An 18679-nucleotide genomic window follows, 5' to 3' on the forward strand; every position below is an offset into this window, starting at 1 on the left:
ACCTGTATTGGCAGACGGTTGAAAAGAGATTCCACGTACCCCTCGAAAGTATACTTGCTAAGTTTCAAGAACCTCTATCAAGTAATGAATCTACAAATAAGTCGCTTAGTTCCAAAATGTCCTTTACCCAATCGGCATAAATCTCCGCAGTTAGAAAAAAAACCTATTTAACAATTTCAGTTGTATTTATAAACCTGAAATTTTTTCTGCATGTTTCTCAGTTATCTATTGTTGTTATTAAAAATATCATAAAAATAACTTATTTCAAAATTTTGTTATAAATAAAAAACTCTTGGATAAGGGACGTTTTGGATCCAAACTACGGAGAAGAGGCATTTTGAAAATAAAAGCTTTGGATAAGAGACAGTTTGAAAAAGAAAATAGGGGAAAATTATAAACAGTGTTTGTTTAGTAAATGTATATAATTTAATTTTTGTGGAATCCATGTCTTTAGGTATTATTAAAACAGCTGAAATAATTTCTGGTTAAGTTGGGGAAACAGACAGAAACATACATTTACCAGAAAATTATCAAAAAATAACATTACATTAAACATACACACATGACAGAAAACATAATTTTAAAAGTGCCTTACCGGTAGTCATTTACTTATTTAAATCTGGATTTGTCCTATTAACTGCTGTGAAGTAATTGAAAGCCATTTTCATCGTCAATGTGTCCACCGGCGTTTTCATCATCAGATTGTTCTTCAGGTCTATTGTGTACTGGACTGAATATAATATTTTTGTAGGAGGCCAGGTCTTCATTTAGAACTCAGTTTTCCCCGAAGTGAAGAGTCAGAAGCTTGTTGACATCTTTCACTTTCAGCTCTTTTACTGTTATTCCTGGTACTACTAAAGGTAGTTCGAAGTTTTGAACTTTAAATCGAGGTTTGAGTATTTTTTTCGCCTTTCCGAGATTGGTGTTATACCAAGGTTCACCTGCAACAAGTACCTCACAGGTTGCCACATTGCCTAGCGTTACAAGAAATCTTTTAGCAGTTGAAAATTTAAAGTGCCAATTTCCAGGCTTCTTTTGGTAATTTTCACATACCTTCTTCCAGTCAAAAATATTAGAGCTCTCAGTCATACTGAAAACAGTTCCACATTCCTTAAAGATTTCAATGTATTCTTCAGGCTTAATAATAGTGTCATAATTTTGAATTTTCTTCTCATTTCTGCCAAATACACGATCAGGCGGCATATACGAATAACCTGGTTCAGGGAATACTCAAATAATGTCTTTAAAATTTGGCGGCGCTTCATTTACCAACTAATATTGAAGAATAATCATCATTGAGCTGTTCCGGTTTTTTCCTCCACAAACATCCGCAAAAAGCCTCACAGTGGTCAGCCCTTCCAAGCAAGTATTTTTTAGCCTGTGAAAAATTGTTGATGCAATTTCATTGGAACGTTTTTTGAAGTACGATTCTGTCCAGTGTTATATAAAAACACGGTATTTTGTCTGCTTATCTTTAGATGTACCTTGGCAGATAGTAAAGTTAAATAAATAGAACTGTCGACTGTAGTAAGCTGCCTGGTCAGGGATTTTGGGTAAAACCAAATTCTTTTGACAGTCAAAGGATAGGGTGATTTCATCTAAAAAAAAAAAATGGTTCAAATGGCTCTGAGCACTCTGGGACTTAACTGCTGTGGTCATCAGTCCCCTAGAACTTAGAACTACTTAAACCTAACTAACCTAAGGACGTCACACACATCCATGCCCGAGGCAGGATTCGAACCTGCGACCGTAGCGGTCGCGCAGTTCCAGACTGTAGAGCCTGGAACCGCTCGGCTACTCCGGCCGGCGATTTCATTTTCAGTTTTCAGTAAGTTAAAGAACGCTTCTGCCCTCTTTTTGTGGAGACTGAAATCGATTTCAACTGATATGTCCCCGTTGTCTAATTTCAACAGAAACTGGATGCATTTGGAGCGCTTGTCCACAGCAGGAGAGCCAAAGTCTATGTTATAATCTTTGACAAATATTTCATAAAAATATGAATATGGAACTTGAAGATCACTTTCTACTCTTGAATTGTTAGCCTTATGAAACTTACTTATTGAAATCGAAAAATACTGTCTTGTAATTCTAGTGTTTCTGCAATAATGTTTTTCAAGTGGACATAGGTTCTCTATGAATGTCTTTACAGAATGACTATTAGCCTCAAACGGCTTAGACTTATTGACTCCTCCTCTATTCTCTACAGCTAGATTTATGGAGTGGAAATGTCTCTTACAAACTCGTTGAGCTCTTTTCTCACTAACACCAAATATGCCACAAAAGGATTTCTTACATACCCGAACCAAAGAAGTGTTTCCAGATTTGATATGTGGGATTAGATAGCGATTACAATTTTCAGTGATTTGTTTCCTTTCATATTCATTAGTTCTCCTCCGTTTTGGTGTATATTTAAGTATATAGTTATCCTGATCAATTTTATTCTTAGAAGAATAAAAGCCTCCAAGAAACATACGAATATCTTGCACTGTAAGCTGATTACACTTAAGAACTTGATTAGAATGAAGGCAATGTTGTAGTCTTGGCAAAGTCTTTGACATGTAGAGCTCCCGCTTCTCTATTGTCTTTCTCCATTTGCCTGGATGCTTTATACGTTTCCTTCCTTTGTTCTTTTGGCATGGAGTTATCTTCGCTCCCTCCATAACCTGTTATTCAATAGTTTGAGGTTGTAGTTCCTTCACTGGTTAACCACAAAGTTTTTTAACTTTTAGGCCTATAACACTGCCCGTACAATACGCTTTTAAAACAAGAAGCTCACTTTAAACGCAGATGGACGCTTAAAAACAGTCTAATTTCAATTACTGGTAAGAATTTTGACAATAAAAACTAGCAAAACCGCCATGGTGAACACACAAAACAAGCACCAACTTCACAATAAACAAAAAACATAACCTATCGTCAACAGTAAACAAAACTTAGCTTCAGCTGACCGCCAGTTCTACACAACACGTTTCACTGGAAAAATACCCTACATAATGATTTTAAATTACCCTATTCCTTAAAATGGTTGGTAGTTGCACTGTGTGTAAGAGTCACTTTTGAAAGAAAATGACACATTGCTTAGAAAAAGGCAAAGGATATAGGTCGTTTTGTTTCCAAAATTAACGGTAGATGAGTCGCCTATGTTGGATTGGATAAGGGACATTCTGAAACTAAATAGATATATTTCATGATTTTATTATTAAATTTTAATGGTTTAAAGGACGTTTTGAACGAAAACCATAGTTGAATATTATGTAAAAAAAATTTGATGAATGCTATAGTAACAATAACTCAATTTCCACAAAAATTGGATAAAGGACGTTTTGGAAACGAGCGACCCAAATGTGCTACGCTTCGCCCCCTTCAGATCGTAACCGTTGGGTCTGTGAAGATGAGATTACACAATTCACACAAATGCGTTTAAGAAATCAGTTTTCTGACGCTCAGTAAGGAAATGGAACGGCAAAAAATGCTAACTCGTAGTACAATGAGAAGCTCATTCACTTCGCAGTACCGTAGTTTGTAGAGTACGGCTGTAAATGTAGACGTAATACTCATACACTGTTTCATTTGTGGAAAAAGGTCGGCAGTTATTCTCCAGCCGATAGCTGAGTTATGTCATAGATCTATGGAGTATTAGGACACAGGACGAGAGATCGATGTAAGCGATCTAGAGAGCGACGATCTGACAGCGGGGAGAGTAGTATCAAGAATGCATACGGAAGCCAGCTCCTAGTCTAACAGTTCAAACTGTACTAGAAAAGACAGAAGAAGCGAACATGAAGTACCAAAAAATTGGCCAAGTGCGAGTAGAGCTCGTTCTCTGAGGGTTCCGACAAACTTAGTTATGTGTACTGCTGGTTCATCTATACCGGGAATCGAGAACCTCGACGAGTTTTGCTCGTTATTGATATCGATGATGGCAATATAAGGGTTCCGGGAATTCTAACACTTCAGCGTCATATTATTACAAATCAACAATTTTAGGATTTTTTCCTCTAGTTGTACTGCGAAATCTTGGTTCTTACCAAATTACGATGGTTGGAACTTAAATGGTGGCAACTATTTATTCACAACCGATACAAATGAGTTACATGTTTGCGCGTGTTACTGTCCTTCAAAGTAGTCACCAGCGTTGTGTAGAACCCGTTGCCAGCGATGTGGAAGGCGTAGTATAGCGTTAGCAGAGCCTGTTCTGCTGATGGTGCGAATGGAGCGGTCTACTGCGTGTCGAATCTCTGGAACAGTTCTGAAGCGAACGCTACGAAGCCAAAACTGAAATGCCAATCCAACGAATGGCGTCATTATGGGTCGCCGCGAAAGTCGAAAGTGCGTCAGAGCCCCAGTGGGGTGAAAGTTATGGTGATTCTCGTGTACGACTGTGATGGTGTTATCCTGACGCATTATGTTCCTCCACGACAGACCGTCAATGCACAGTATTACTGTTCGTTTTTGGAGCATCACCTGCGACCAGCTTTGCGAAAGAAGCGGCGACACTTTCTGCACAAGTCACCCATCATTTTGCACGACCATGCGCGGGCGCATACAGCGCAAGCTGTGGCTGCTCTGTTCAGTCGATGGGACTGGGAAGTACTGCACCAACCACCATACTCCCCGGACTTAAGTCCTTGTGACTTTGATTTGATTCCGAAGATGAAGGAACCACTTCGTGGCATTCGTTTCAGAATTGTTCCTGAGATTCGACATACAGTAGACCGTTCCATTCGCACCATCAACAGAACAGGCTCTGCTAACGGTATACTACGCGTTCCACATCACTGGCAACTGGTTCTACACAACGCTGGTCACTACTTTGAGGAACAGTAACAGGTGCAAACATGTAACTCTTTTGTATCGGTTGTGAATAAATAGGTGCCACTATTTAAGTTCCAACACTCGTATATGAGTCGAGATCAAGGGAAGGGCCATTTAGGTTTTGATGTGTGAGTTTGCGAGTATCAGAATATATGACGTAAATTACCGTACATTTTGAGTGGATTGACTTGTGAGCTTAAGTGTTTTATATCACAAAGGGACCGTATATCCTAGTATGTGACATAAATTTGAACTTGATACTTCTACCCCATCCCGAGAAAAAGAGTTGTAAACAGTTGGGCAGACAGAAATACAGACGGAAACTTTTTGTAGTGTTTTGTTGTTACTTGTTGCCGGTTTTTTCTGAACCACCTTCTGATTTCTTATTGTGGGTCTGTATTAAGCCAATTGGCCGCTGTGACTGGCTGAGGGGTCAGAAGCAGTTAAATAATGCAGCCCCGGCTTCCGTCTCCACTCACACCGTTACCCGTGTCCCGCCACGTGGATGTGGCCTGTTTGTATCCTTTATTATTTTTTTCAGCAGTATTTAGAAAACTTTGAAATTAACGGTACTTGAAGCAAAATTTGTTACGAAAGGTGATTCTTAAGGGTTCCGTTTTTCCAATATTGCTGTACGAAATCCTAAAATTTTCTGTGATTGGCCGGGTGAGTAGATTCTACGATCAAATGAAGTTCAGAGCATACTGTGTCTCAAAAAACCACGTCTGGTAAAGCTTTTGGCTGTTCAAGCCAATCTAAACTTCACGTTCAGTTGTCTGATCGCAGGCATCAAATTCCTTCACTCCATTGTTCGTGAGAGGGGCGGAAAGAAAATAAATAATAATAAAAAAAGCACGTGGCATCTTCCGCGTGAAATGTAAGGCACCTTCAGTACACAGCAGTTGATTTCTGAAACTGAATACTACCTCTGCTTTCATTGTTAGTCGTTCTTTTTTCCGGCAGCGATACTGGACTCACCCGAACTGACGTCTCAGCTGAACGAAGAGCCGGGTAAGTTCCTGCCCAAGTACCTGGGCATGGTGATCGAGGGCGGCGAGGACAGGGCAACCGCTATCGGCCACCGCATCTGGGACTTCTACATGCAGGGGGCGGCGCTGGACCAGACCACAGTCGGCAGGCTGGTAGACGTAAGTGCTCCCGCTGATCTTTGATCGCTATGGCTACACTGTTGGTACACAATCGACAGCACAGTTTCCATGACTATACTTCACTGTTACTTACCTATGGGCTGTAACGTGCCTTTTTCCGATTCCAGATGATAGGCGACTACCAGACGCTGTACGGCGTGAGCAGAAGCATCGAACTGCATACCAACCACACTGAGACCCCAATGTTTGTGTACAACTTTGGCTGGAAGCCGAAGGATAGCAAAGAGCTTGGTAAGTTTCTCACGTAAGAACCACTGAAGTATTGAAGCAGATTTGTTCGTGATGAAGTTGAATAAATTCTGTGATTGGCCGCAAGTGGGCAGTGAAATGAATTCAATGGCAACAGGTGAAAATTTGTGTCAGGCCGGGAATCGTCTCCGGATTTCCCACTTTATACGAGCGGTCGCCTTAACCCCTTCGACTATCCGAGCACGCATTCGGTTTGACCCAAATTCCCAACTTGCTGCACTATTTACATAGCGCCCCCTGTCCACCACACTCATCTCTCGCTGCATCACACTGGATTCCAGCAGGAGTTCAGGAGTGGGAGTGAATTCACACTGAAATAATCTTAATGGGTGACAAGCCACATACATATTTATATACGAGTGTTCTTCTCTCCTGAACTCCTGCGGAAATCCAGCATGATGCGGCGATCAATGACTATGGTGGACAGTGGGCGCTATGTTAATAGTGTTCGACAAGTTGGGAATTGGGGTCAGACGGACAGCGTGCTTGGATAGCGGAAGCAGTTAAGGCGACCGCTGGCTTAAAGCGGGAGACCCATGTTAGAATCTCTATCTGGCACAAATTTTCGCTTGTCGCCATGGAATTTATTTCAGTGGCCAATTGCGGCCGACGTCAGAATATGTTTCATTTCATCATATATATGTATGGCTGCGGGGAGAAAAAATTATTCGTCTTTCAGCCACTCTTATACGCATACAATGTTTCGATTTTCACGTTGTACAAAGAGGGTTTATAACCTTTGTATCGTTCTTGTTGGTATCAAAACGAAACGCGCAAACACATTGAATGTTACGACGCGACCAGTCTTGTCTGGCATGAGCCTATTCCACCAGCAGGAGAACTCGATGACCAGAATATCGTGTTGATGAATCCATGACAAAGAATTTCTGAATTAGGTTACTAAGAATAATAATAATTTCGAGGGCATAGCAATAATATTCGGACAGAATAAGAAAACTTACACTTGCGAGAAACTGGGTCGCGGAAGACACAGAGAGCTCACCAAGATAATCGACAAATAACTTTTTGCACAGCTCACAACCTTTAACACGTAAGATGTAACTCCATATCAGAAAAACAAAACTACTGGAAAAGTTAACACCTTCAGATTTTTTGGGCTGTGGCATAACATATCTCGGCGAAGCTGCTATTGGGGAAACAGAGAGTTAAGAGTTTCAATATAATGTGTGGCACCACCAGAAGAACGTCTAGCAGAAAAGTACGAAAGATCACAGTGCTAAAATTTTGTAAAGTTATGGCAGTTCCCCGTAGACTATACAGAGTGTAACAAAATGGTATAGCCAAACTTTCAGGAAACATTTCTCACACATAGGAGAAGAAAATATGTAATAAGGATATGGGTCTGGAAACGCTTTATTTCCATGTTAGAGCTCATTTTCTAATTCTCTTCATAACTGCATTAATCGTGAGAAACACTCAGAAAGAAGACCTTATAAGCACAGTATGACACATTTTCCTAAATTAAATGTTCAAAATGCCCTCCGTTATCATGGAACATGTATAAACTCGCTGTCGCGGTGATATATCCCTGGAGAGTTTCGTACTGTTTCACAGGTTTACACAGTACGGACACATAGGATCCGTACGTATTGTAGCGGGGTTCCATACACAAGAGGTTTCAAATGCCCTCACAGTTAAAAGTCTAGTGGGTTTAGGACCGGACAGCGCAGAGTCCAAGGAATTGATCCACCTCTAGCTACCCATCTCTCACAGTGTCTTGTATTTAGAAGCTTACCGATGTTAGTGCAAACAATGAAGTTAGTGGTACGTCAACGTTACCTTCGGCCACTTGGAGCAACAAACACTGGCGGTGAACCAAGGAATTACACATTATTGTACATTTTAACTAAACGTAACAAAGAGGGTATTTGGAACATTTCATATAAGAAAACGTTTCAAGTAATACTGGTTTGTTCTGTTTCTATGTGTTTTACATGATTATGAAGAGAAATAGAAGATGAGGTATAACAAAGAAATAAAGCTTCCCAAGACTACTGTACGTATAAAATTTTTATTCCTCTATGTATGAGGAATGTTTTCTGAAAGTTTCCTCATAAATTTCTGTATGGAAGTGAAAACTGAATTGTCAAATCTAGAACCGTAATATGAGATTTTTGAGAACTGTTCAGGGAGAATCAACAAGAGACAGATAAAAAAAAGAGACCATCCGTAAGAAATTCAGAATATACAACTTAAATGAAAAGACTAAGCAATACAGTAAACAATGGAAAGAAGGTGTAGAATGAATGGGCGACGACAGCATTCCAAAACAGCTTCTACAGTGCATCCCTGAAAGTTCAAATGGCTCTAAGCACTATGGAACTTAACATCTGTGGTCATCAGTCCCCTAGAACTTAGAACTACTTAAACCTAACTAACCTAAGGACATCACACACACCCATGCCCGAGGCAGGATTCGAATCTGCGACCGTAGCAGCAGGGCGGTTCCAGACTGAAGCGCCTAGAACCGCTCGGCCACAGTGGCCGGCATCCCTGAAGGAAGAAGGAACATTGGCAGACCAAGGAGAACACTGATGGATGAATAAGTCGCAATAGACCAACTCGTCTAATGCTTTAATGAGAAGAATTTGATGGAATGGTCTCGAATCGAGTGGGAGAAGATTCATGTCACTTCGAAGAACAGCTCATGGAGAGTACTGGCGAAAATAGCGACTACACTTCCTGTCATAAACAGTACCAGAGACGAACGAATCTGAACCCAGAGTTTAGTTCAATCGATTGCCTATGTCGTAACGCGCGCATTGAGATTGACAGTCGTCAATTTGAACAATTGTTATGAGCTTAAGTTGTTGCCACAGGGTGTAAGTTGTTTATTCCAACAGAAAATCTAAATATTCATTTTCAGCTGTTACTTCCTCATCTAAAAGTTCTCAATTTAAGAATCACAGATTCGGTAAAATTTTGATCCGATAATTTTGGAACATCTGGTGATGTTCTTTCACACACATTTCTAAATCTCGGTAAATTATGAGAAAGGCATATTACAGCCATAAAAATTCGCTATAACTTTTGTTGGCAATACCTTTTGTCGAGAAGAGTGGTTAGTTCCTTGACAGTCGCCGGCCGCGGTGGCCTCGCGGTTAAGGCGCTCAGTCCGGAACCGCGCGACTGCTACGGTCTCAGGTTCGAATCCTGCCTCGGGCATGGATGTGTGTGATGTCCTTAGGTTAGTTAGGTTTAAGTAGTTCTAAGTTCTAGGGGACTGATGACCACAGATGTTAAGTCCCATAGTGCTCAGAGCCATTTGAACCATCATGACAGTCTTCAAAAATAAGGCAGCCATTTCGTTTAAAGTCGTCTCAAAAGTATCTTGTTCCACTGTAGTTTAAGGGATACAGCACAACTCGAACGGCTAAAACAAATAAAAACTATTTTAAAGTACGAAAATCCGTTTGTTATGCCACCCATCAAGGTCGTCATTTTGCAAAATTTTGCATTTGTGTAAACTGATGTTTGACGATAATAATAATAATAACAATAATAATTTCGCGTTGCTCACTGGCCTGGTGCAAGTCTTACAATTAGACGCCACTTCGGAGACATGTGTACCTCTGCCTACCCAGTTATCCAAACGGGGAAAGGCGATCTACAGTTTAACATGGAATTCCAACCACGAGTCTTTTCGGGGGACTACTCACATCTATGGGAGATGAAGGCTGGGTTAATAAGCAAACTAAAAAATCCAAGATCCGACCAGGATTCGATCGCGTCACTTCCTGGTTTCCAGTCAAGCGCTCTTTTTTTTTTATCGCTAGACCACCAGTCCCGACTACGTTTGAAGAGAAAGGAATATAACGACTAGGGAAGCACAAGTCAATGAAGTAACAAGCCCATGTATCGGCCAATTATGACTAGCAGATTCACAAGATTCATAAATGGTGTGTTATCTGACAAAAGCGAAACATTCGCTTACAACAAATTATGTTCAAATGGCTCTGAGCACTATGGGACTTAACATCTGAGGTCATCAGTCACCTATAACTTAGAACTACTTAAAGCTAACCAACCTAACTAACCTAAGGACATCACGCACATCCATGCCCGAGGCAGGATTCGAACCTGCGACCGTAGCGGTCGCGCGGTTCCAGACTGAAGCGCCTAGAATCGCTCGGCGACACGGGCCGGCACAAATTATGTCCACACATGTAGTATTAATAGTCATTTTCCAGAAAAAAGAAGTTCCAGTGTTGTTTAAAGGAATTTACTTATTCAAGTGGAGGTACAGAGTTTCAGCGAAATGATTAAAACAAAGCGGAATGGAGTAGTATGCTCACCTGACAGGCGCCGCTTGCGGAGATGCTGCATCATTTACGGCGTGTCCACACTGCAGTAGTCGAGTACAAACGCGACAGATATCACATTAATCAGGTCTTTGTCAGGAGCTGTAGCCACGAGACATACGAAGAGCACAGCAATTGTAACAGGGGCGTTCAAATTGAATCCAAGCACGGTTTCGAAGCAGTCGTGAGTGTGTATAACCTCGGTGAAGCTAAGGACTTTGGAACGGAAGAAGCAAACTTTCGGCATCGACGATGATTTCTGGTGTGTGTTATCTGATTCACTGGATTCTTTTCTTCTTGCGATATGTTGCCTAGTTGTGTGCTGAACTACTTGCAACCTCATTGAATCTCATACATTTTTTAGAGTTACGCTTCGGCGTACTGAAATGAGATAGACTCATTAGTTTTAATTGGAAAATGGGTGTTTCTTTCTTTTACATTTAGGTCGTCTTGAAAGCATCTGTCACAAGAGAGCCACGTTAACATGTCTCTAATCTGTCGCGCATCGCATATACTCGTAGTATAACGAAAGCAGAGTTACAAAAGTGTTTGGATGTCTTGTCGCAGGAGTACCTCGTGGCTCCGACGTACGGCTCTTGTTCCCAGAAGTTTCCGGCGGATCGAGGAAGACGTACACGGAGGAGGAGTACAAGCAGGTGGACCGGCTTGTACAATTCGTTGTGAACTTTGCAAGAGAAAGGTACGAATTACTCTGAATATAAATTTTTTGTGGTATGGTTATGAAATTGTTATTGTTTCCAACTCTTTTAGTCAGTCAGTAATTGTGTGCGTTCCTCTCTCATCTCACACTGGACTCGCATTCGGGAGGACGACGATTCAATCCCGTCTACAGCCATCCTGATTTAGGTTTTCCGTGATTTCCCTAAATCGTTTCAGGCAAATGCCGGGATGGTTCCTTTGAAAGGGCACGGCCGATTTCCTTCCCAATCCTTCCCTAACCCGAGCTTGCGCTCCGTCTCTAATGACCTCGTTGTCTACGGGACGTTAAACACTAACCACCACCACCACCACCTCTCTCATCTAAGCTACTCTGTCTCTCAGGCGAACTTCCGTGTTTTTCCTTCTGTCTTTCAGGTTATTTTCATGTGAGTTTACATTATTTTACATGTGGAGTGGTGTTTCCATTTTGTCATTTAACTAAGCTGATCTCTCCCAATATTTGCGGTACCATTCAAGATGACCAGATTCTGTTTCCATCCATTTCCCACTAAAGGTCTGTTGACATTTCCGTATTAATTATAGACGTACCGTTAGCAACTTTGGTTTTTCAGCTGGAGCTACACTACACTGAAGGGCCAAAGAAACTGGTATACATACCTAATATCGTATAGGGTCCCCGCGAGCACACAGAAGTGCCGCAACACGACGTGACATGGACTCGACTAATGTCGGAAGTAGTGCTGGAGCGAATTGACACCATGAATTCTGTAGGACTGTCAATCCGTAAGAGTACGAAGGGGTGGAGATCTCTTCTGAACAGCACGTTGCAATGCATTCCATATATACTTAATCATGTTCATGTCTGGTGAGTTTGGTGGCAGCGGAAGTGTTTAAACTCAGAGGAGTGTTCTTGGAGCCATTCCGTAGCAATTCTGGACGCGTGGGCTGTCGTGTTGCCCTGCTGGAATTCCCCCAGTCCGTCGGAAAGCACAACGGACATGAATGAATGCAGGTGATCAGACAGAATGCTTAACGTACGTGTCACCTGTCAGAGTCGTATCTGGACGTATCTGAGTCCTATATCACTCCAACTGCTCACGACCCACACCATTACAGAGCCTCTACCAGCTTGAACAGTACCCTGCTGACATTCAGGGTCCATGGATTCATGAGGTTGTCTCCATACCCCTACACGTCCATCCGCCCGATACAATTTGAAACGAGACTCGTCCGACCAGGCAACATGATTCCAGTCATCAACAGTCCAATGTCGGTGTTGACGGGCCCAGGTGAGGTGTAAAGCTTTGTGTCGTGCAGTCATCAAGGGTACACGAGTAGGCCTTCGGCTCCGGTAGCCGCATCGATGACGTTTCGTTGAATATCTCGCACGCTGACACTTGTTGATGGCCCAACATTGAAATCTGCATCAATTTGCGGAAGGGTTTCACTTCTGTTACGTTGAACGATTCTCTGCAGTCGTCATTGGTCCCTTTCTTGCAGGATTTTTTTCCGGCGGCAGTGATATCGGAGATTTGATGTTTTACTGGATTCCTGATATTCATGGTACACTCATGAAATGGTGGAAGCGTAAAATCCCCACATCATCGCTACTTGGGAGATGCTGTCCAATGCCTCTTGTCCGACTATAACAATTCGTTCAAAGTCACTTAAATCTAGATAACATGCCATTGTAAAGCGGTAACCGATGTAACAACTACGCCAGACACTTGTTGTCTTATATACGCATTGCCGACCTCATTCTGCCTGTTTACATATCTCTGTATTCGAATACGCATGCCTATACCAGTTTCTTTGGCGCTTCAGTGAAATTTCTGATATTATTCCAGTAGATTTCGAGAAGAATATTTCAACTGCGCTGCACTGTCCGAATTTCGATAAGTAGTTACGGAGAAATTACAATATTTAGAACATTGCGTTTATCTGTTTTGGACTAAACTCAATTTCCGTCTTACACGGGAGAGCGTGTTTTCGCAGGGAACCATCATGTCCTGCTGATGGGGAATCTAAGAGACGCTACTGACCAATTCGGAATAGTTGCGAAAAGTGTAGTTGCAAACAAAATTATCACAGTTGCCTGTATGTGGTTGGATTGCCACTGCATCTGGAAGGCGACTGACGTGGAACGAAAGCTCATTCACTGTTTGTCTGCGACACGAATTCTGTTCATGCTTCTACCGAAACATTGAAAGAAAGAGTAAATGCCACAGACAATGGATTTGTGAGACGGGAATGTGAGGTATAAAGATTGTTGCATAATCACGTCACTTCATGGCAGATTAAAACTGGAAACGTCACATGAAGTTTCACATGACTACGTGATACACGCTTCACTTATAAATAGTAACAATAATGAACTCTGAAAAGAAAGTGCTTTTAGCTCAATTTCAATAAAATTACATTTATTTCATCAAGTGTCAGAAACACCCTCTGTCTACTGCACTACACGTTTGCAGTCACTAGTGAAAGAATTTCAGGAGAGACTGGGTCTTGGGTCGTCGGAAGTTGTGCACTGAATTCATCGTTGTGTTTACCCCACAGTGAAAAGTTCAGCTGTGTCAAATCAAGTGAACAAGCTAACCTTCATGACCTATCCAGCTACAGGCGAGCGGTGAGACGGGCTCCCATCGTGCTGGTACCACATACATCTGCTTATTTCGGTACAGAGGATTCTTTGAAGAAAGAACCAGTTGTCCTGAGTGACTGAATTCCATACAGCTTCTGTAATCCAGTTGGGTAGTCTGATGGTGAAGTGACCCATGATACGGAGGATTGCTTGCGCTCACAATGTGAACGAAACTGCTCTGATTTGTGTCAGACCCCTTGCAATTTCTTTGGTCCCAAAACATTTATTTCATTCCTTTCGCTCGTTGCAGGCTTGTCTTTACCATCTGCGTAGCTTTCCAGCGTCCTGCCAGTAATAGGTTGTGATTAGTGCAAGCAGTGCTTCAAATGACTGATTGTTCGTGAATCCGCGCTCTTTCTTTCTATAATGTTCTAATGTTTCAGTTTAAAATGTGCTGTGGGACTCTTACATTAGTTGGTGGAACTGGATCGTAATTCTGTGCGTTATTTCAAAAAAAATGATTCAAACGGCTCTGAGCACTATGGGACTTAACATCTGAGGTCATCTGTCCCCTGTAACTTAGAACTACTTAAACCTAACTAACCTAAGGAAATCACACACATCCATGCCCGAGGCAGGATTCGAACCTGCAACCGTAGCGGTAGCGCGGTTCCAGACTGAAGCGCCTAGAACCGCTCGGCCACACCGGCCGGCTGTGCGTTATTTCTTTTACCCTTTTTGTGAGTGATCATACTATATCGTGCGACTGTTTGATGCGGAAGAGATTCTTGACAAAGACAGGGGTTGGACACAAATATGGATGATGATGATGATGATGTCCATATTCCAAGGAGTGTAGGGGACGATGCGGGAGACCCGCACCGCTGTACTAGGCAAGGTCCGAGTGGAGGTGGTTTGCCATTCCCTTCCTCCAACCGTAATGTGGATGAATGGTGATGATGAAGACGACACAACAACACCCAGTCATCTCGAGGCAGGAAAAATCCCTGACCCCGCCGGGAATCGAGCCCGGGACCCCGTGCGCGGGGAAACACCGCGAGAAATACTTACTTGGACATAAATGCAGACGCTGCCCAGGCCAGTAGACTGTGTGTTGCATTTGACCACGAAGGGCACTCGTGCAATCTTCTCAGTACTTTGTAATGTCTGTTGTGATCAGAACGGTGTTCTGTGTAGTTGTGAGAGCATTATGACCATATTATCGAAAATTTATACTGCATATGGGGAAAGCATAAAAACATCCGTCACTAAGACACAAAGCGGACGAAATCGTGAACGTGACGGACGGCCATTGAAGAGGAATGACGAAAAGAAGGAGGCAAAAGATGCAAAAATTCACTTCAGAACTGGATGTCACAGTAGCGAACCCTATCAGAACCAAAACAACACGAAGGGAGCTCTGTAGGCTGGGCGAGCTAGAATTCCCAAACCTTTCATCAGCTACGCAAATGGCCGTAACAGGAAAAAGGGATGCTCCTGGGCTGTAGAGCATTGGAAGAATACCATCTGGTCGGATAAGTGTTGATTCACATTGTTTCCAACTTCTGGCCGAGTTTACGCCCGAAGTGTGGAACATGGCGAGGATTTGGTGATGATATGGGCAGCCCCGTCGTGGTATACCATCAGCCCCTTGGTTACTCTGCAAAGTCGCTTTACTGAAAAGGATTATGTGACCATTCTGGCTGCTCGAGTACGTTCCTCGTAAAATGGTTGCTTCCCAAAAGTGACGCTGTATTCCAAGTCTAGAGGGCCTCTGCGCACATTGTCGTATCGTCCAGAACTGCTCTTGCGACGAAGAGGACGAACTGTCACATCTCCTCTGTCCAGCACAGCCATCAGATCTCACTATTATTAAGCCTTTATGGTCTACTTTCAAAAGAAGGGTGCGTGATCGCTATCCACCATCGCTATTTACGTTCATCATGGTTACTTCAACTTGTCACTACTTTACAGGAAGAATGGTATAGGATTCCACCAAAAACTATACAGGACCTGAATATTCCGAGGCGACTAGAAGCAGTTCTGAATACCAACGGTTTTCCTACACCGCGTTAGACATGGTAATATCCTGGGTTTCGCGATCTTTCCATATTTTTGTCCACAAGTACGAGCTAGAACCGCGTCTACTTCCGATGCATGTTCAAAGTAAAATTTGTCAGGAATGCATACTTGCTCTTTTATTTGGAACGTGATTTGGTATGTTCAAAGTAACTCATTTCATTTGACCACCTCCTGGTCCTCCAAGACTGGCTAGCAGCATAGAAGAACGCTTGGTCAAGCCTTGTTTGAAATCTTAGAGGAAAGAACCATTACTCTTCATTTATTTCATCTTCTGCTTTCACAATTTTAAGGAAGCCCTCTTCTTAGTCTGACTTGTCCAGGCAAACATTTTACATCTGTACTGTGTAACACTGCGCTGTGTGCTAGCGCGCCATCTGAAAGTTTGCCTGTATTATCGTTGAATAACCACTTTCAAGACAGAATATCATGTTGTGCCCATTTCCTTCAACCATAATTTTAGATTGCAGATGGTATACATGTGCACGCTTGCCTATTTTGTTGTCCCAAGAGATCTACTCACCTCAGATTAACAATATAATAGTGATACACCTGGAATAAACACTAAATGAAACTTGACATCAGATCTCAGAGTCCTGATCCTGGCTGAAATTTTCAGTTGTCACTCCAGATAATACAGTTTAGGAAAGAAAAAAAATTGACGCATAACGAAGGAATTATACCAATGGGACGGAAATCAGTAGATATGAAGTACATGTACAAACAAATGGCTTCAGTTTCAGAAAAATGCGATAATTTAAAAGAAATGGCACTCGAGATGTTCACCCCTGATTGTAGGGATGAACGGCGTTATGGCGTGTGACAGTCAGGTTGGTATCCCGTCGTGGTCCAGGGCCTCTCCAGATACATCCTCGGCCTGTAATCTCATTGACTGTAGTAGAATTGTCTTCAGCAGTGAATTCCGCCACGAACTGAGCCTCGATGACCAGCGAAGACCGGCCTGTTGACGCCCGTCAGCGGTAGGTACCATCCTAACTGTCGCTCACCATACGTCCCGACAAACAGGAGTGATGGTCTGGGGTGCTATTTCTCTTCACAGCAGGTCCCCTCTGATTTTCATCCGCGACACCCTTACAGAATAGCGTACGTTAACGATATTGTACGCCCCGTTTTATTGTCATTCACGGAAAGCCATCCTGATCTTATACACAAATCAAAAAAAGTTTTGCATCACCTCGATTCCGAGTGTTCCGGAACCTGTACAGAAAATTGGAAGAGAGATCAACATAATCGTAGTTTCCGCCCTTTTTACTGCTCATGAAAACCACACATTGCATATTGTACCAACATAGAGTGAGACCTTCAGAGGTGGTGGTCCAGAAAATTGTACACACCGGTTCCTATAATACCCAGTAGCACGTCCTCTTGCATTGATGCATGCCTGTATTCGTCGTGGCATACTATCCACAACTTCATCAAGGCACTGTTGATCCAGATTGCCCCAACGGCGGTTCGGAGTAGATCCCTCAGAGTGGTTGGTGGGTCTTGTCGTCCACAAACAGCCATTTCTATCTATCCCAGGCATGTTCGATATGGTTCATGTCTGGAGAGCATGCTGGCTACTCTAGTCGAGAGATGTAGTTATCCTGAAGGAATTCTTTCACAAGATGTGCACGATGGGGGCGCGTATTATCGTCCATGAAGACGAATGCCTCGCTAAAATGCTGCCGATATGGTTGCACTATCGGTCAGAGGATGGCATTCACGTATCGCACAGACGTTACGGCGGCTTCCGTGACCACCAGCGGCGTACGCCGGCCCCACACAATGCCACCCTAAAACAGCAGGGAACCTCCACCTTGCTGCACTCGCTGGGCAGTGTGTCTAACGCGTTCAGCCTGACCGGGTTGCCCCCAAACATGTCTCCGACGATTGTCTGGTTGAGGGCATATGCGACACTCATCGGTAAAGAGAACGTGATGCCAATCCTGAGCGGTCCATTCGGCATGTTGTTGGGCCCATCTGTACCGCACTGCATGATGTCGTGATTGCAAAGATGGACCTCGCCATGGACGTCGGGAGTAAAGTTGCGTATCATACAGCCTATTGTATACAGTTTGAGTCGTAACATGACGTCTTGTGGCTGCACAAAAAGCATTTCTCAACATGGTGGCGTTGCTGTCAGGGTTCCTCCGAGCCATAATCCGTAGGTAGCGGTCATCCACTGCAGTAGTAGCCCTTGGGCGGCCTGAGGGAGGCCTGTCATCGACAGTTCCTGTCTCTCTGTATCTCCTCCATGTCCGAACAACATCGTTTTGGTTCACTCCGAGACGTCTGGACACTTCCATTGTTGAGAGCCCTTCCTGGCACAAAGTAACAATGCGAAAGCGATCGAACCGCGTTATTGACCGTCTAGGCATGTTTGAACTACAGATAACACGAGCCGTGTACCTCCTTCCCGGTGTAATGACTGGAACTGATCGGCTGTCTGATCCTCTCCGTCTAATAGGCGCTGCACATGCATGGTTGCATTTGGGCGGGTTTAGTGACATCTCTGAACAGTCAAAGGGGCTGTGTCTGTGACACAATATCCACAGTCAATGTCTATCTTCAGGAGTTCTGGAAACCGGCGTGACGCAAAACTTTTTTTGATGTGTGTATTTAAGCAAGATAATATCCGTCAACATACGGTCAGAGTTTCTACTGCTTGTCTTCGTGCTTGCCAAACCGTACCTTGGCAACCAAGATATCCGAATGTCTCCCCAGATGAGAAAATTTGGAGCATTATGGACAGAGCCCTCCAACCAACTCCTGATTTT

At 43.0% G+C, this 18679-nt stretch overlaps 1 protein-coding gene across 1 annotated transcript in view; it reads left to right on the forward strand.

Annotated features, from left to right (window-relative positions):
- LOC126259763 (venom carboxylesterase-6-like) overlaps positions 1–18679 on the forward strand; it is a 152900-nt gene that overhangs the window by 122198 nt on the left and 12023 nt on the right. The window contains exons 7-9 of the mRNA XM_049956763.1: positions 5779–5963; positions 6092–6215; positions 11123–11255. Coding sequence (XP_049812720.1) covers positions 5779–5963; positions 6092–6215; positions 11123–11255 — 442 coding nt within the window. The remainder of the gene's footprint in view (positions 1–5778; positions 5964–6091; positions 6216–11122; positions 11256–18679) is intronic.

Source organism: Schistocerca nitens, chromosome 5 (assembly GCF_023898315.1).
Source record: "Schistocerca nitens isolate TAMUIC-IGC-003100 chromosome 5, iqSchNite1.1, whole genome shotgun sequence".
NCBI lineage: Eukaryota > Metazoa > Arthropoda > Insecta > Orthoptera > Acrididae > Schistocerca > Schistocerca nitens.